Source organism: Drosophila sechellia, chromosome 3R, assembly GCF_004382195.2.
Source record: "Drosophila sechellia strain sech25 chromosome 3R, ASM438219v1, whole genome shotgun sequence".
NCBI classification, from domain to species: Eukaryota; Metazoa; Arthropoda; class Insecta; order Diptera; family Drosophilidae; genus Drosophila; species Drosophila sechellia.
This window is the reverse complement of record NC_045952.1, coordinates 13508713-13528439: the sequence shown is the minus strand read 5'-3', so window position 1 is coordinate 13528439 and position 19727 is coordinate 13508713. Positions and strand designations below refer to the sequence as shown.

Sequence of the window (19727 nt, the reverse complement as noted above, 5' to 3'; positions counted from 1 at the left end):
TACGTTCATACATATCGGTTGATAAAACTGATTGGGACGTATGGCTTAAATATTTCGTATACTGTTTTAACACGACCCCATCAATAGCACATAACTATTGTCCATACGAACTTGTCTTTGGTAAAACAAATAACTTGCCAAATCAATTTAATAGCATAACTAATATAGAACCCATATATAATGTAGATGATTATGCTAAGGAAAGTAAATATAGATTAGAAGTAGCCTATAAAAGAGCTAGAATTATGATAGACGAACATAAAGAGAAAAATAAGAAACTTTATGATCAGAAAGCAAAGAACTTAGATATAGTAGTAGGAGATAATGTTCTATTAAAAAACGAAACAGGTCATAAGTTGGATTCCAAATATACAGGTCCGTATAAAGTAACGGAAATAGGAGAAAATAATAACATTATAATAACTAATAATAAAAATAAAAAGCAAACTGTTCATAAAGACAGATTAAAAATTGCGACGTCGTAAATATTTATAGTATGATCATACATAGGCATAAAAATAAAAATAATAATATTAATAATAATAAAAAAAATATTTTTCTTTTTGAGGTTTTACTTAAAAATTCTCACTACATAAATGTACTTAAAAACAATCATAACACAATTTTTAATAATGTATAAACTACCTTTAAAATAACTTCATAATATTACGTTATTTTCAAAAGGAGGGAGATGTAGTATGCACACATATCGGTTAACCACTGTATTCATAATATACAATCACATTGTAGCACTCTGTTGCAATGTGAACATAAACAGTTCAGCCCAAGCGTATGTTGAGGGCAACGTACCAAATTTGCATGATCAGCAGTACTCACGCTGGCCAAGCGCTGACCGCTAATATGTGTGCCTATAGCACCCCTCCTCCAGCACCGTCGCTCGGCGACAATATATATATATGTAGGAAACGCAAATAAGCGTCGCTGCGCTGCAGGCTATGCCGGCAGCGCTGCTCCTCGACTTAGGCTAAGAAACCATTGTATTTAGATCGCCAAATCATTGACGAATTAACTTCGAATGGAGCGGGACCTTCCCTGCTCCTACAAATAAATAAAAAGTGAATTCAAGCTAATTAAATAAATCTTTCAACTGGGTGATACAACAACACAACTCAACACTTGCCAATAGTGTTATTTTGTACCACTCAAAAGGGTAAACTACAACGTTTATTCTTTTGTTTGTTATTTATATTCTCCTTTTAGCAAACAAAATTTACACATTCATTTAATGTTGTTGCTAAAGTATTACTGGAGATAAAAGAAATACTCTCTTACTACCATGCAGGACATTTATGAAAATGTCATTATTAGCTTTTATTGGCTTGTTTGCTGAGAGTTTTCCCTAAAGGTCAAAGCTATTAAATAATATTCCTCACCTTTCAGTAAATGTTATGCCTATCTGAGCATATAAGTTAATTCGTGTCCAAATAATTGATAGAAGGATGCTTTATAGCAAGGATTTATTCTTTAAATTTAAGCAGATGAAATTTTCTTCAATTTCAGCTTGATTGATTCCTTAACTGCAATTCGATTTTTACAAAGCCATCAGGGATTTAAAAGCGTTATTTAAATAAAACGGCATCCATGAAATGGTATCCTGTTCCAAAGTGGGTGGTTACTGGACAGCGGAGTGGGAGACTTCTAATAGGCAGCTCCAGACACTCGTCCTTCTTAAGCACTTAGTGCACATTAAGTGCCAGGGATTCGGATTGTTTGCTGCCCAGTCGTTTGGACTCATGCCCAATCCACGGCAGACCCCATTCAGCATCGAGAGTCCCCGCTTTCTTCCCCAACTGCTCCTTAGTCTGCTTCAAAGTTAACTGACACTTACACTTGCACTTCTGAAATCAAATGCATTCGCCTTGGGCTTGGATTTGGATTTCCTTTATGTTCGAGCGGCTACCCATTTTCAAGAGGCTGGAAAAACGTTTTTCCAGTTAACGGACACTGAATGATTGGCAATAAACGGGTAGCACTTTTCGAGTGGGTGGCGCTTAAATGACTTAGCGATAGACTTAAATGAAAAGCCATAAAAGATTGAAAGACCATGCAATCGGTCTGATAGTTTCCATACTAAACCATTCCATTTAAACACATCCACTTCAGAACGCAACATATTTATTAACCAATCCTAGTCCTCGACGATTGCTTTCTCCACTCTAGCACTTGTACATCAAACGAATTTTGGTCCAATCGCCTTCGGAAGGTCCTCGCACCTGCCCCATTTCCCTTTCCACAGCCTTACCAGCGATTAGGGCTCGAATTGTTGGCTTTGAGGGATCCTTGGCGAAGGCGTTCTTCGAATAGTGCATTACGCTCTCGTAGTCGTATGGAACATTGAAGGTGGTGGTCTGATCCATGGCCATGAACTGCGACCAGTATTTCCTCGGGATATTGTCGTAGTCGATTTGCACGTACTCATCGCGATCGGGACGACTCTGCTCGTGGAAAAGGCCCAGCAGGTGAAGGGTTTCGTGTTGAATTACAGCCGGCATGGTGAGGCATTTCTCGTTAAGGACAACTTCGTGCGGACCAAAGGACAGGGGTTGATAGCCCACTCGAGTGCCACACATATTTGGCGATTTCTTGAAGGACACATATCGTTTGCCTGCGGGCGGAGATCCTTCGATCTCCTCGAACTGCACACAGGTTTGCTCGCCAAAACTCGACATTGCTGTCCGCACATTGGCCACCTCCTGTTCACTGTAGTCCGTGGATATGCGGTAGAATATCTTATTGCCTGGCCAGCGTTGGAGTGGAGAAGTCAACGCATTTCGGGTCTTGGCCTCCGCCTGCTCGTCATCAACATGGATCTCGTTGTAGTAGTTCTCGTAGGACTCGATTCCTTCGGACGCCACCAGGTTGGGTGCAAAAATGCCTGCCAAAAGCAAATACCGAACTGTTTGAAGGAACATTTCTATAGCTGTGACCAAACTTCAAATGCCAACCCGCTTTTATAGTCGTTCAATTAAAATAGTTATCAGTTTTATTTCTGTCTCGAAAATATTCTTTAAATTAAGGTTTTACATACATACACGGACAAATAAAGTACATGCAAAAAAATACTTTCCCTAGCACAAACGTGAACTGTGTTTTTGAATGTACCCTTGTTAAATGATTAAATTTTCTTTACAACATCGAAACGAGAATTTGAAAAACTTTACATGTTCCAATTAAAAAATTGCAGTGTAGTTAGCTAAACACAATTCCAGATTGGAGCTACATAAACCACGTTCTTTTCCATGGAACCCATTTTGTAGTGCTTAGCATAGATACAATAATTATACGTTTGCATAAGCCTAATGAATGCACATCGAATTGCATTTCAGAACACACTGGTGGCTAGACACATGCACATATGCTACTGTTGAAACGTTGGCCAAGTTAATAGCCACCCCCACAATTATTTTTGACTACCCTTTAAAATGTGTATTTTCAGCTGTTCTAGAGCTAAAATGGCGAAATTTTGATTACCTAATAACTAATAATTTGAAACTGCACTCGAACGAAAGAAGCCATAATTTGGTAACATACCAATTGTGATTTAATGTGAACCCTTTTTAGCCAGTTATACAAAACTTTAATATATTAGATACTTTCAGCTTTTGAAATATATTTTTCTAGACACCAATGTACTTTGTCAGGCAATTCGATGCGCTGCAGCTAAAACTCCTTTGATAAGCAAATACTGTGCAAGTACATAAATCAAAGTATTCCTGTGATCAGAATTAGCTGATATAACACATTTGCATGCGTAGATATCATACATTAAGGTTTTGCATTTGGGTTCTTTATGTCGGTGCTATGTTGCTTGGGAGTTAGTATGTTTAATTCCAGGTATAAACCAATAGTTGATTATTGTTGTTAATTACAATTTGTATATTTCCAAAACTTCGTTTTCTCGTTTATAAACAAACGCATCACTAAGTCGTGAGTTGTGTGTGGTGGCCGGTAATAATTTTTTGTTTGTTTTTGTTTTAGGTATTCTGGTTTTTGGATTTTCCGTGGCTTGGGCGTGATTGCTGCAGCAATTGAGGAGTCGGCTTGATGCCAGATAATTAAAATTAAGCTGCTCAATCTCGCCCAGGCTCTTGGTCATATAGTACAATTACATACAATGAGTCATACAAAATGTTGTAGCAAGAACACATATTAAAAAGAAAGTTTCAAAACATTTCGCAAGCCAAATTCAAAGACAGCAAATCATCTCTTCTAGAACATTTCATCGCGTTGCTTCGGTTGTCTGCCTGATTTTCTTTTATTGGCTTCTGTTTTGTTATCGTTGTCAGTGGTAGTAGTTATCGTCCTGATCCGTCGATTCAGGCACTTCGCTTGCTAACATCACAAATCAGTTTCCAGTCGTTAGTAACGATCTCGTCCATATTTCATCATTCAGCATAGTTTCGAACTCTCTCTCCATCTCTAATTATACAGTAAATAGACGGTAGTCATAGTAGTAGTAGATATTATGTTATGGATGGCGGGCGGGCAGGCTGTTGATCGATTGCTCCATCTAGTGATCAATTGAGTGATTGAGTGAATTGAGTGCTTGACTCTCGTCCAGTCCTCGTCCCGATCCTCGTCTCTAGTGCAGCTCGATGAACTCGTACAGTGTGGCTGGTACGGTTCCCTCGTAGCGAATGTCATGCTTCTTGATCGTCCTCGCGGCCAAACACGCCAGCGTTGTGTACTTCATTGGGTCGATGATCTTATGCATGGGCGTGGGGGCCAGCAGACTCTCAAACGTCTCGCCAGCATAGTTTTTGGTGTCCTTTTAGGAGGAAAGAATCACATTAGTAAGGTCAACGGGACTGCCCTCGATACCATACTCACCAAATGCGCTCCGCCCTCGAGCAGAATGTGCGACAGGGGCTCCACATAGGGCTGCATGGTAGCCAAATGGAGTGGCGTGTTGCCCGCTTCGTCGATGGCATTCGGGTCAGCTCCCACCTCCAGCAAGGCCTTCGCCAGCGTCACCGAGGGGAACTGGCATGAGGGATAGCGGCCGGCCAGCGTGCCCTCCCGATAGCAGGCATAGTGCAAGGCGGTGCGATCGAATCTTACGCGCACCTTCAAGCGATTCAGACGGTACAGCGCTCCCATCACCTGGCGACGCATCTCTGGGTTCAGGGCGTCTGTGTCCAGCAGGGAGCTCAGCAGACAGCCTATGTGAATGGCACTTATCATGGTGCGGCTCAGAGCATTGGGATCGTGATTACAATCGTGCTGATGCGCCGAAAGCAGCGTCGTTGAGGAGGAGGAAGATGCGGATGAGGAAGCCGAACAGGATGGCGATTTTTCAGCTGCTGGCAGCTGTTTCTGCGGCTGCTGCTGGTCCTTCTGCTGTTCCAACGTGAATGCCAGCCCGCGCTCAACCTCTTTGACAGCCTTGTAGAATATCGTCAGCATGCTGTCAGGCTCGATCGGCGGAACCACTCGACCTCTCGGCAGCAGGCGACCCGCCTCAACCAGCATGAAGCTGAACAGCTCGGCGAAGGACAGCAGCGAGGACTGCGTCATCGGGCTGAGTGGCTGTAGAATCTTCTGCTGCATGGTGAGCGCATAGGACCACAGTTCGATGCAGCGGTCAAAGCGTCCAGCGTCCGCATAGTGAGCACCCCTAAATCGATATAAATGGTGATTAGATAACGCAATTGGGGAATGCAATTATATATTTAACTCACCTAAATCGAATGTAGTAGCTGGTGTCCGGATGGGTGGGTCCGAGAATGCGCTGCCGAATGACCAGAGCCTGCATTCGCATCTCATCCGGATCCAAAACCATCTCCTCCAGCTCCTCCACGCTGGTCACCTCGCGAACCATCTCATAGGCCGGCACCTGTTCCTGAACCTTCTTCTCCAGCGGTGGCTCCACGGCTCGCTCCTCGAGCGCTCGACGCCACAGGTTTAGTGCCGCTGCCATGTCCCGCTTCCGGTCCACATACGTGGCACCCAGCAGTTCCAGAGCGTGAATCCTAGACTCCCTGTTCACACAGGGCAAAGTGATTAAGTGCTCCACGATGGGCATGTGACCGGTGACACTGGCCGCCAGCAGCGGAGTCATTCCGTAATAGTCCACGTCCATGGTGGCGCCGTGCTTGAGCAGCAGCTGGAGGATCTGCAAGGAGCCCGACTCGGCGCAATCGTGCAGTGCCGTGTTGCCTTTCACGCTGCAGCGGTTCACATCGGCGTTCAGGGAGAGCAGATACTGGGCGATGCGGAAGTGACCCTTGTAGCAGGCGATCATCAAGCAGGTGTGGCCGTGACGGTTCGCCACCTCAAAGTCTGCGGAATTAGACAAACAATTAGCACGTATATCAAGAGGCAAAACTAACAAAATCAGTTCCAGTTATTATTTTTATAAGACCTTTATATTTAAATAGGATATACACAAACTTGATTTGTGTAGTTTTAGATTAAATGGAACAAGTAATAGCTGGAAGATTGGTAAGATAAACAAAAACAAAGTAGTTACCTGCTCCATGGTGCACCAAGTACTTGACGATCTCGTAGTGTCCATCGAAGCAGGCGGCTCTCAGCGGTGTGGAATTCGTCCTGGTGGTACTGTTCACATTCGCCCCCCGGCGGACGAGCATCTTCACGATGCCCAGGTGGCCGGCGGCCGCAGCACACCACAGCGGTGGGGCATCCTCGATGGGCTCGCCGTCGAAACTGACCGATCCCACCTGTTCCACGTTGGCCCGACACTTTGTCAATAGGTATTCTACAATGTCGTAGTGTCCATTGCGGCAGGAGATCACCAGCGGGGTGGCTCCGTTCACTTTCGCGGATATCAGGCTGCCCACTTCGCCGGAGCTTTTGTTGTAAAGGGTGGCCTAAAAAAATAGTAGAAGAAGCATTGCATATATAGTAAGATTATCAATCATTGGACATTCTAAACTACGTTATATAATCAGTAAAGCTATTATTACTGCGAACTTATAAAGTATCTAGATTGCATCACATTTGGATTACATTCCATACCAATCCAGCTCATATCATAAGCTGTTTTCCCTCTGATAGTTACCAAATCACAGAAAAATTCCAATTAGATAATATTTGTTTTTAATCAATAAAAAGGCGATAATAATTATGGCTGCTTTCAAACAAATTGATGACGAACAAAGCGAATCGCTGACAGCGTGAAAAAACTCAGACCACCTGGGCAATGGATAGCACAAATGGGTGGGTAAATCGTGGAGATATAGCCAGAAATCAGCTGGGGAATATAGTATAGCTCCCCGCTCAGTTGCTAATGATTTTTATTGTGTAGCGGCCGCATTGCGTCCCAAGCCAATTTGAAATTGAAATTCATTTATGTCAAACGTGTTTCGTTTTTGTTTTATAGTATGCTAATTATGTTGTTTGCCAGCGCGTGCAAAATGGGTGGATAGATGAGGGGGCAGGGGTTGCGGTGGGTGGTAGGCGGTGGGGTGGAATGGTCGCCACATTGGCTACGGCGAATATATTAAAGCACAAAGGAATCAACAACAAAGTTCCAATCAATTCTATTTATAATTATTCAAATCATTTCCATAATCCTACTCAGAAAAAACAGGGTAAGAAAGCAATATAATAAAATATTTACAAAGTTTGTAACCCTGCTTTTTAGGGAAGTAAAACGCATTTGCTGAAAGCCTTGGCTGTACCTCATCAATCCGTCGAGACAATAGTATTTTCAACCTATCTGACTCAATTTTAGTTTTCTTTTCTTCATATGTCTGTGTCACCTAAAAATCGCCCCCTAAATACCCCCCACAAAAAAAAAAAAACACCTCACCAGACTGCTCAGAAATAGAAAATAAATAAAAACAAAGCGGGGAAGCCAAGTTAAGAGATGCTGGCAAAAAGAAAAGTGGGAGGGAATGGGGGGTATGGCATCGAAAGACCTTGTGAATGCCGCACGGCTCTTTAGCTACAGTACAACCTAGAAAGTTCGACGTTGTCACAGATTCGAAGGCAACTGAATAGAAATAACATCACGTATTTATTTTTAAAAGCATTTGCATGAGGCTCTAATTTAGCTAGTATTGAAAAACCCTTTATGTATTAATATTTCATTTTAAGCAGTATTGTCTAATGATTTATTCTCTCTGCTTTAGAATGCTCTTACCAACATTTGTCCTAACAATTTCGGTCAACAGGAAATCGCTTCCAACTTTTTGCGAAGAGAGAACTGCGCTCTTGGCCAATTCGCCTAGTGTCGATATTGTTGGTATCGTCACCAGACAGCGGAATTCTTTGTTTTGGCCCCCCTTAAGACCGGCGAAAATCCCCTCCGCCCGCCCGGCGGCAATCAACGCCTCGTGCGCGTGACAAGGAAAAAATAGCATTTAAACCAATAAAAGAACCAGAGAAAGCTTGAGAAAATACAAATTAAGAAACATTTTTGGCACGACTATTAGGCGGAAAACGTATGTATTTACAAAATACAGATTATTGGGAAGCAATCGCGGCACAACAACAAATGTGCAAGTGCGCCAGCGAATTGAACAATGCAAATTACGCATTAATTTTGCATTTAATTCGGTGCGAAAGCAAAAGCTAAAGTATATTTATTTATGTTACACCGTCGCGCCATTGTCGATTCCATTTAATTTCATTTCATTGGCTGCTGAACTTTTCGCTTTCGCACCCGAGGCAAAAGTTGATCATCGGCAGCATTTTGCTGCTTTTCCGCCTTTTGATCAATTATGATTGTGACTCTGACAGCCGTGAATCAGCATTGTGTCTGCGTGGTATGGGCGTTCCAAGTGGGGTAACATCGTAGGAACATTGGGAGTAGTCAGTCTTCCACTCGCAAAACATCTTCAGGTTGTTAGATTTAATCTATATAAGTTATTACTTCAGCTTGCTCTAAAAACCAGAAGCTTCCTGGTTGTTTTCACTCTTGACTTAACCACTTGGTAGAGAAATAAACATTAAACTTAAGAAGTGTGGCACTTTTAAGTTCTGATGAACTTGATAACAACACTATATTGATTTTTAGACACGCAGTAATTATGGTTCACCCAGGATGGCAACTTGAAAATGACTTTATTTAGCCCAATGGCATACAAATTACTCATGCTGTTGTATCACCGAATTTTCCTCTACCTTTTCGCTTTCTATAGCTTCCTTTTTGGTCATTATTTAACCTTGTTGTTGAGGTCCAAAGCCGAAAAAGTTTTAAACGAAATGAAAAGTCAAACTGACAATGGTAAAACGGGGCAGGCTGTGTGGCACAGAAAGCCAGTGGCACGTGAAATGTGGGCGGTTCGCAGGGGGCTGGGGATGGAGGCGTGGCAGGTTGTAAGGTAACCGGCAGTGTAGGAAAATCAATCAATCGTGCTCAGGTCGCTCCCCATTATGCTATAATGGATGTGACCCCGGCGCAGATATGGAAGGAAATCCAATCAAGAAATTGATACGAAATTATGGGAAACTCTTCACTTGCTAAATGTCTCATTGCGTTTACGTAATTATGCTAAGTGATCAGTGGGAATGCCCAGGCGGATAGAAAGTACACATGTAAACAAATTTAAGGCGTTCAAAAAAGTCTGTTCGAAATTTGAATATGCAGAATCAAGAGGCGAACGCCATGAATATTTATCGACAGATAAATGTCTAATTCAACAGCAAACAATTTGCCTTGCAATAAAGAACCATTAAGTCCGCAGTATCTCTGTTGACACACATAAGTATTAATCCGAGACTATCCAATGATGCAGTCAGTCAAGCAAGGTAGCCACTTGTCTAATTTGACACATGCGTGTAATTCCCATTTCAAACGCTTTACAATTTGCCTGCCACAAAATTGGCATTTGCGATTCTCTTAAGAAACTCCTGTTTGTTTTTCCACTTAATTTCGTTCTGGATTTCTGATTCAAAGGAGAAATTCCCAAAAGCCGAAAAGTTCCCCCGCAGAGAGAAGATGAATGAATCGCCAAACAAATATGCTAAAAGTCCGAATGCGGCGGTCCGAGTTAATTTATGTTTTAATATCCATATAATTTAACTCGCACCAAAAAGGAAAAACAGAAACGCAAAAATTTCACTTCCACAATTTGTGGAAATAAATTTGCTTTTAATTTGCCGTCTGTGTTCCTTGGATTGTTTGGCAAATTGGGGAAATGTTCGCTCACAACACCGATTTCCCACCCAGGCAATCAGCTGTTTTTCGAGCGTTTCACATGTTTGTTTGTTCTCGAAATTCAAAACGAGAGTGGGAACACCTTGAGCTATGACATTTACCGCTATGCACAAATGTCAAGCGAAAAACGGCCTAAACACCGCTATTAAATGGAGCCAACAACACGAACAAAAGAGCAACAACAAATTGTTCGTTTCCGTGTAATAAACAATAAACAACTTTCCATTGTTGTTGTTAATAGTTTTCTGCTGCTCTGTGTGAATTGTTAGTTGGTCGTTTTTCGCTACGCGATCAATTTTTCAGCTCTGACCGTTCGTCATATATCCCCCCGCCGGGGGAAACCCCCCCTTTGAACCGCCGCACACACGCATAATTTATTATAATTTTGACATTGAACGAGTTCAATGTCGACGCCATATGCAAGTAGACGACAGCCCAGCCGAGCTCCAAGTTCAGCCGACTTCAGACTTGGTCCTCACACTCCAATATAATTCAATTTGGGATGCCGTTCGACCGATCGACCATTCAACTGAATACTGCTTTGAAATTCGGCACTCAGTATTCGGTGTTCGATGTGTGGTATTTGGGGCTTTTGGTGCTTTTGGGGCCCGGCATTCAAATCAGTCAAGCGGCGTCTGTCTCAAATTGTTTGGCTAATTCGTTAGCTTAGCCGCGACTGCGCAGTCGGCTCAAGGGTGACAGAAGCCAGAGTTTTTTCGAGCCACAAATGCAAAGTAAGCCAAAATGACCAGTAGCCGATAAAGCGGCACAAACAGAAGCACAGTGGAAAAAACAGGAGTGTTCTTCGGGAAAATAAAGGAAATACATACATTTATGTATGTATTATAACACTTTTATTTTACAAATGATCTGATTGCATTCGAAACAACTTAATTTTTGGAAATGCTAAGTAGCCTCTTGCCGCAGTCCGAAGATGTCAATATCGGAGTGCGCAGCCGCAGCTTGAGCTCATTATCATAGGACTTTGAGGTCAACGGTGCTTTTAACGGAGCATCCGAGTGGCGAGGGAAGCCAAAGTGGCTCAATGAAAGGGTTCACATTGGAACCAAGCTGAAACGGCAGTGTCAGGGTCAAGGTCGTTTGAATGGCTCAGGGTGTTTGGTTAAGTGGAAAAATACTAATGCATTAAGAGAAGCGTGGAAACTTTAAGAGCGGCGCCTCAGATTTCGATAAGCCGCAGTCTTTATCACTGGCCACACGCTGCCACATCGATGGGTTTGCTTTTGTTTGGAGCTGCAGATTGGAGATGGGACTCCTGGGGGAAGATCCGCTTTCGCTGACCAAACAGAAACACAGATAGCTAGCAGAGGGGATTGAATTCGAAAGATAAGCACATGAGGCCCCACTCATAAACACTGAATAAACGCTTCCTCATCTTTTCTGTTTTATGATTACATTTCATAAGCGCTTCAATCGCACTTTCCTCCATTTTGCTGCTTTGGTTAATCGTGCGATGAACTTGACAGCTCGGATCGTAGAAATCACGATGTAGTAAATAAAATAGCAAATACAAGTGAAATTATACGGAGGGGGTCGAACTGTCGATACCCTGCTGATTTACGAGGACATTGATGTTTACAGTCACCATAAAACAATAAAAACCATTTAAAACGAAATAACATGTACATATTTATATACAATGGAGCTACTTAATAATAATAATAATAATATTTATATTGTTCATATTTTTTAGGGTGGTATTATAATTTTTATAATTTCCTTTGATAAATCGTGGGACTTTGTCTGTCGATCTCATTGTGGAGTTTTGTTGGCGTCGTTAGTACGCGTAGTTGAGATGGGCGATAAAAGTGCACTCAGCGAAATAATAATGCGCCACGTTTCTAGGCTATTCAGTTCACAGTCATGGTTAATCACGCGGGTTGTTAAACCTCCAAACCGGATGTCACCTTCAAGAAATATAATTGCTTTTTGAATGATTATTTGCATTTATACGCTGGCAAATATTTTGTTTTGGCCCAAAGAGGTCAGCGAATTTTACGACACTCAAATTGGCTGTCTTATTACCGATTTCTGAATGCTTCCGACTGGAACGTTGCTCTCGATTTGGTTTTAACGGTTCCTCTGCACAGAACAAGTTTTCTAGCTTAATTACTCGAGCAATCGCCGTGCTCCTGTTCTGAATATATTAGCCATAAAATATTATTTACTTATTTAGGAACGAACCGCTATGATGCAACAGCTGTTCGAAGTCGGTTGTACATGTATAAGAAATCATTTTTAGCCAAATGTGTTGCTTAATTAAGAAGTTCTATTCGAGTATTTGGCAACTTGTTTTAGCACTTCCTAATGCCAAGTCTCACTCTACATGGCGATTGCATAATGGCCAAAAAGCTCGCCAAAAGTTGCAAAACCATTCTTAGTGTTCGAATTTGGCCAAACGGGTGGAAATAGAGTTAGTTAGTTTCTCGATTGCCAAACAATCTGCCGAGGAATTCTTGAGGCGTTTCTCCCAGTGCAGAGACCAAAACAAAAGGCCTGAAATTAAATTCAAGAGCAATGCGAACAAAACGCTCCACGATAAAGCCAATGAACGCTATCATCATATACACCACATACATCATATATATATATATATAATATATATATGTACACACAGAACACGCACCGAGTTCAAACTTGGGTTTTGTATCTACTATGTACTAAGCGCTTATTCCGCTCTTCGGCTTCAATTGTGTTGTTATCTTTGTTGCTGTTAATTGCCCTTCCTTGTTTATTTGTTGTTCAGATGTTTTGGTACATATATACTGCATACATAGCTATTAAGTTTCGCCTTGTAAAATTCCAAATAAATAAAGTTAGCTTATCGGTTATCAATAACAGTTTCAATAAATATGTTTAAGAATAACAAGAGTTCTAAAAATAGGATCGAATTCCAGAAAAGAATTATGATTACAGCATTTTTTTTAATGAAAGTACAAAAACAAAAGGGTCATATGTTATACAAGCCTAGTTAAAGTTCTTTCTTTCCTACAGAAAACCAATTTCGTGTACCTACGACAGGCTAAGCTCCTTATTTTTTCTGAGTGCACCTGCTATGTACTTGAATATGTGCACATATTCTCGTACTAGCAGAGACCAATGGCCACAAAGCCAGTGGATGACAAAGAGCACATCCACATCCACATCCACATCCACATCCACAGAGAATCGGAGTCAAAGCAAACCAGCAAGATTGGCTCTGACCTTACACACACCATGGCGAGCTAATAATCAAGAAGCTGTTGAGCGGCCGGCGAGTAGAAAAAATAAATTGAAAAGAAGCAGGTCCCCAAGCGGAGATCCAAAGTTCCAAAGCTCCAACTCCGCACAGCCCCAAAAAAAATATCGAACAAAAGATGAAAAAAAGAGCAGACAGCTTTTTCGCATTTTGAGGTTACGCCAACAAACGGCAAGCGAGTAAATTGCACAGCACAAGAATCAACCTCAACCCCAAAAAGTGTAAAAGAAACAGCTGTTGACCAACTCAAAATTCGCTTTTTTCGGTTTTTGCATAAAGCCAAAACTATAAAAAAAGATAGAGGCGGAAAACCAATAACAAAGTGTACATCAAATTATCTTAAATGTTGTGCCTTGGCAAATGTTTTGAAAACGCTCAAAAAACGCTGCCTGATTGAAGTGTGTGTTGCTGCGCGAAAAGGTTTTCTTGATTTCGAATGGACTTGTCTAGCTGTGTTTGCATGTAATTAAAAACATCGCAAAGCAACAACTACAACGGGTTTAATGAGACATAAGTGAGAATAATTAATCAGTATTCGTTAATTGCTTATCGTTACAAGGTTAATCAATAATGACCAATTTTCAACAAAATGAGTGTGTAGTGTGCTCGAGAAATAGCATACGATCGTTCAAATTAGTTATCGTTTCATAGAAGCTAAGTTAACTAAGTTTATTAAACATAAATCTGCTAAATTCTGATATATTCATATATCATATATCATATATATCGAGAAATAGCATACGATCGTTCAAATTAGTTATCGTTTCACAGAAGCTAAGTTAACTAAATTTATTAAACATAAATCTGCTAAATTCTGTTATAAATTCATTAGCTTAAAAGCCAGAAGAAACCGATTCAAGATCACTGAACCCTAGCGTTTCTTAGGTGAGCCGTACTTAATTTAATTCAAACCAGTTTTCAGTGGAAATTAGTCATTGAACCTTAGATCCGTTCTTGATTAAAAACTGGCCCAAAGGTTAGAGTTTGCCAGCTCGTTTGAAAGGCGCAGCAAAAATACACACATTTGAATGCGTTTAAACCGGACTGATACCTTTAATTCACCTGGGACATGTTTATGTAATTTATAGAGAAGTAAAGCTGGCACGTGTCTGTAAAGGTTATATGAGATGTAGGGTTATTTCTACTCGGTAGTAGCACATTCACAACATATTCATCATACTTTCAATATAATTCAGCATTTTTAAGGAGAGATCTCTTAAGACGTTCTCTTCATTACTTCACAACGGTTTTCTTCAGCTTTTAAGTCGTTTTATCTGTAGATCTACAAAGATGGTCCAGCTTTCCTATCCATCATCCACCCTCAACCTCATCAATCATTCGATCTGGCCCCATATCACGTACATACATACAAACATACATACATATGTATAGGTGAGCAGACCCAACAAAGTGGGGAAAACAAAGTCAAAGAGGAGGGTGAAGTAGAAACCGAGAAGAGAAGCAGAACCAAGAAATATTTTGTTGTGTGTACTCAACTTTAAGTGGCACTTCAACTTCGTGTACGGCGTTCAACTCTTCGCTTAGGTGTTTTTTATATTTTTTTTTATTTTTTTTTTCCGTAGTTGGGGAGTTGAGTGTTGTTGTGGCGGCGAGGGGGGTTGCCTTCTTATTTTTGGAACAAACATAAACAACGGCGAGCAAGAAAAACCAGTTCCACGGGGCGAAGGCTAGAACATGTTGCACGTCGTACCGCCAAGCAGGTTGCCTTTGCCTCCGACACAGCTCCACACACAGACATACTGCTCCACAGCTCCACAGCTCCATAGGCTGATAGCGTCTCCCCCATTCGCATTTGGAGCATTGAGTGCAGCAGCCCATACAGAAAATGCTATTTCGGGGCACACTCTCCGGCGTATATGTATATGTACCTACGTACATATGTATGTATGCATTATGTATTTATATCGCAACGTATTTATTTATTCCATTTACAGGGCACTCGTCCTCAATTTGGACGAAGTCCGAAAACTCACACCCCACTGAATGACATATTTTCCAGGGTCGAGCCCCGTCGTCGTCAGTCAGGAAGTTCGATGAGAACAACAATAACCGAAAGCGAACAGGAATATCCAGATCGTGATGCACTGAGCAAATAAGGGTGGGCTAAGCTTTGAACAGAGCAAGCTCATAAAAGTGCTGGAAATGCGACCTTACAAACATAACACTTCCATAAAGATTGGAATTAAGCTTTATAAGCCATATGTTAGATCACTAGGTCACTGCGTTTAAAACAATATAACAATATAATCGAAATAGGGAAATGAATTAGCTTCTTTTATATGGTTTCTAACTATATGCTTTCAACTATAATATTTAGTTTGAAATATCTAACTTTAGTAATTTTAAAAGAGTATTTATTGGTGGTCTTTTTTTCCAGTGTTGAGGGTCGAGCCTTCCGAATCGGAGTGATTGAACGCTTTCAAGGATATTTGTCAACACAGCAGCCGGAAAGCAGAAGGAAGCCAAAAAAAAAAACAATGCCAGTGGAATGGCTCTTTGTTCCTCCGGCGATCAGCATAATAATAACTTTAATAAGCAAAGTGCGATCGCTTGTGGGCGTTGCTGGGGGGCACGGAAAAAGCGGGAGCGAGCGAGAGAGAGAGAGAGAGAGCGGCATATGGGCGGAGAAAGAGACGGAGCGAAGTGCTGCGGCAGGTGACAATCGCGGAAGTAAAACGCCGCCGCTGACGACGTGATTTCAGCTGTTAAAATTCGCCGTCGTTATTAACGTGTTCAGCAGCAGCGGCAGCGGCAACGTGGCCCAAATGCAAAAACAACACTCGCATAAAATGGTTAAAAATACTTGCTACGCATTTGGAGCACTCATCAGCTGGGCAAAAGCAGCAAAAACAACACAAATATGTAATGACAAAACAAACGGCGAGTGTCTGAGCCGATAAGATAAGGCAGCAACCCAAAAGGAAATGAGTCGAAATGAGTGCGGGGAAAATGTGAAAAGCAAAGAGATGGGAAAACCAAGCAAAGGTTCCACTAGATTAATTCAATAATTAACAAAAGCATACGCTGTTCGCTGAACAGAATTTATTAATACGCTTATTTATATGAGCACCTAAACTTTGGCCCAAGCAGATGTTTTTGTGGAAATAATTCACTGATAAGAAGGTTCTCTTGGAAAATGAAATCTACATAATTTGGACATTTTTTTTACTCACTAACAAGAATGGCATGATTTAAATCGCCTTTCTCTGTGCAAGTTGAAAGTGCACTAGTAATCATTAAGGCCAACAAAGACAGGAAATAGCACTCAAATAAATTGCAAAATCTTTTTATATAATGCAAATATACTGGCAGTTAATTTAAGCGACCTTCGACTAATCCAATTGTCGTGTCAACAAGAAGTTGCCTAATTGCAGCTCGTTTCTACATATGTTACGGAAAATCTTTCGCCCAAGTGAGTTATTCCAGCTGATTTGCATTTCCCTCGTACGAACCCATTTCCATGTCACGTATTTGCGTATGCACATCTAATTTTCCGAGCTGCCAGGCCCAAGTATATATGTACATATGTATGTACATGCAAAATATGGCTGTGCTAAGCTTAGAATCAAACTGCTCGCTCGTACTAAATAATAAACACCCACGAGCCGCTGTGCAAAACAATGCAAAAGTGGGGGCCAATGCAACAGCGCCAATTGCAGCCAGTCGCTGCGGCAGTTGCAGTTGCGTTGCTAAGTGCACGGGCTTCCATTTGGCGGCGGTGTGTGCCAATGTCAAGCTGCCCCTTTGGCTGGAATGGATGGCACACACGGATGGCAGACAAAGGCATAGCCACAGCTCAAGCTCGAGCCCAAGAACTTTGGTTATGCAAAGAGTGTGTTGCTCGCTCGTAAGTCTTGCAGTCGCAAGCAAAAGTTTCGAGTCCAATACGCCCACCAGCACACCAGCCAGACCCAACATATGTATTTGTTATTGTCTTGCGGCGGAGCGGCGCATCTAGCTAGATTCTAGCTGGGCGATCGATGAACTATGTTTTCAGAAATCAGCAGAAATTTTACAAATCTGCAAGCAACTCACAGTTTGCATTCTAAACTATTGAAGGAAATATAATATATAAGATTCTTATCACATGCTTCACATTCCAAAAAATGGTTGTACAATATTAACCTTACTTAGCGCACTTGGGTAGATCTTAAATGCAATATCAAGGTCTTTTACAAGCATCAGACTATTCAACATTTAACATCAACTAATCTGAGGTAATTAATCATTAAAATAATGTTGAAGTGGTAGACTAGTTTGCTTTAATTGCAATCATTCTTAAAAGCACTATCTTGAATATTAACCGTAAGTCGAATCTACAAAGATTTACTAGATTTTTCCGTAATTTGGCTATGTTCGAGCCAGATTCCAATGAGGGGCCCAACAGCACCGCTGGAACACATGCGCGTGTACGGCTTAGCGGAGAGTGCTTGTGTGTGTGTGCGCGCGTGTGCCGCGATAGTGCGCGAGTGTGTGTGTGTGAGCGAGAGAATTTTATTGATTAGTCACAAGGCTAAATAAGCTGCCGAGTTTACTGAGCAGCTGAGATTTCTAACAACAATCACAATAAGAATCTCGCAACTTTCCAATTGGACGAACCAGGTGTGCAGGAGAAATTGCCGAATCCCAGTTCGCAATGCTTACGGTATGTTCAAAACTTACCTTCAATTGCGCCAAATTGTTGTCCCTTGCTGCGTTGAAAACAATGAATTTGTAATCCATTTTTGTGATTCAGTTATTTGGCATAAATGCCACAGCAGCCAGCACGTTGAAAAATAATGATTTTAGGTAATTTTATGTCGCCTTTGCTTTGCTTCTTTCTTCGCCTTCGTCAAGAGAAAGAGAGGGCACGAGCGAGAGAGTGAAAGAGAGCGGCGAGATTCAGATTCTTGAGGATGCTGTTGCTGCCTTTTTTGCCTAGCAATTTATTTTGTTGTGTGGTTTTTCGATTTTCTGCACAAAAGAACTTTCCAACCGAGCGAATATATGTACATATAATATGTGTAACGATTGCGATTGCGTTTTTGCCCGTACTTTTTATTGCTTCCGTGTCTTCCTGGCAATCGAATTGCATACAAACATACATATATCTTTTTGCGCACTTTGCATTCGCCTTTCGTGTTTCTTTTATTTTCTCTGCTTTCTTTCTTTCTTTTTCGGTCTCAGGAAGACGAAAATTGCATTTCCCTACTTCGACTCGCTGGCGATTTGTAATTCTAGCTCTCTAATTCGGTTACTAGAGTATCAAACGGCGCACTTTTCCGATTCGTTGCGATTCAACATGGTATTTAGCACAAATCCAAATCCCTTCCCGAGTTTTTCGAAAACTCGTCCGACAGCCAGGAAAGCAGATCGATTGTGATGCTCTAAAATCGCTCGCGAGGAGTCGCGCTCTTTTGAACCGTCCCGCCCGCGATTGCAAAATAAAATGCCTTTTTTCAGCTGTGGCTCGTCAATTTTTTTCCGTTTGTTTTCGCGTTAGGTGATTTGATTGACAAGCATGGATGCGGTCACACTTGGCGTTTTTATAGTATTTTTATTCCGAGTTGCCATCTAGATTTCTACACTTCCGCGAGTTTACCTGTATTTACATCAGTTTGGCAACTCTTGACAACTGCAAAACCTAGGATGGCAACACAAAATGTAAGTAACGCAGCAATCAGCATCAAACAGTAACTGACAAAAGATTATCGCCACAAAATCCGGATATAATATTTTGGATTACTATTCATCATTATTTAACTTTGGTTTTATTTATTGAATTAATTCCATACAATTTCATATGTATTTTGTATTTGTTTTCATTAAATCATAAACAGTTACATTGTTTTACATTGTACATTTGATTATGTTTTACTTAATTGGTATTATTATTTTAGTTTATATTTGTATATATCTTGTTTGTATATGTCATACGGTTATGTTTATTATGCATACGTGTGTGCTTGTTTCAACGAAAAATCCAAAACAAAATGAAAACAATGGATTATCGATTAGTTATATTTAAACGGATTATTCTTGAGTTTCTGCTTACTTTGATTAAAGTTTAATCATATTGTGTACCATAATATAATTAGTTAAAGCTACAACTTAGTGCGCATTCTTGTACATACTTCAGCAACAACTACAACAAAAGATATGACACATAAACAATAACAAAATGGTTGATTGTTCCTAACAACAACGAACGTATAAAATAATTCTGTTAAAACATTTGTTGTTAAACAAAGAAAATGTAAAAGTTTTGTTTTAAATAATTAATTTTTTTGCTTTTACTTTTTCAATTTTTTTTATATC

General features: G+C 40.9%; 2 protein-coding genes across 2 annotated transcripts; both read right to left on the bottom strand.

The window, feature by feature from the left end:
* Nucleotides 1-2143: 2143 nt before the first annotated feature.
* LOC6606327 (low choriolytic enzyme) lies at nt 2144-3505 on the bottom strand. The gene has a single exon (XM_002031096.2). It carries the CDS (start codon nt 2931-2933, stop codon nt 2178-2180), a length of 756 nt encoding a protein of 251 aa, XP_002031132.1. The 5' UTR covers nt 2934-3505; the 3' UTR covers nt 2144-2177.
* Nucleotides 3506-3873: 368 nt separating this feature from the next.
* On the bottom strand, nt 3874-18869 carry LOC6606326 (protein fem-1 homolog CG6966). Its single transcript, XM_032723126.1, has 5 exons — nt 18093-18869; nt 6494-6854; nt 5703-6303; nt 4852-5638; nt 3874-4789 (listed from the first exon to the last, which is right to left on the bottom strand). Exons 1-5 carry the CDS (start codon nt 18150-18152, stop codon nt 4604-4606), a joined length of 1995 nt encoding a protein of 664 aa, XP_032579017.1. The 5' UTR covers nt 18153-18869; the 3' UTR covers nt 3874-4603.
* Nucleotides 18870-19727: the final 858 nt, after the last annotated feature.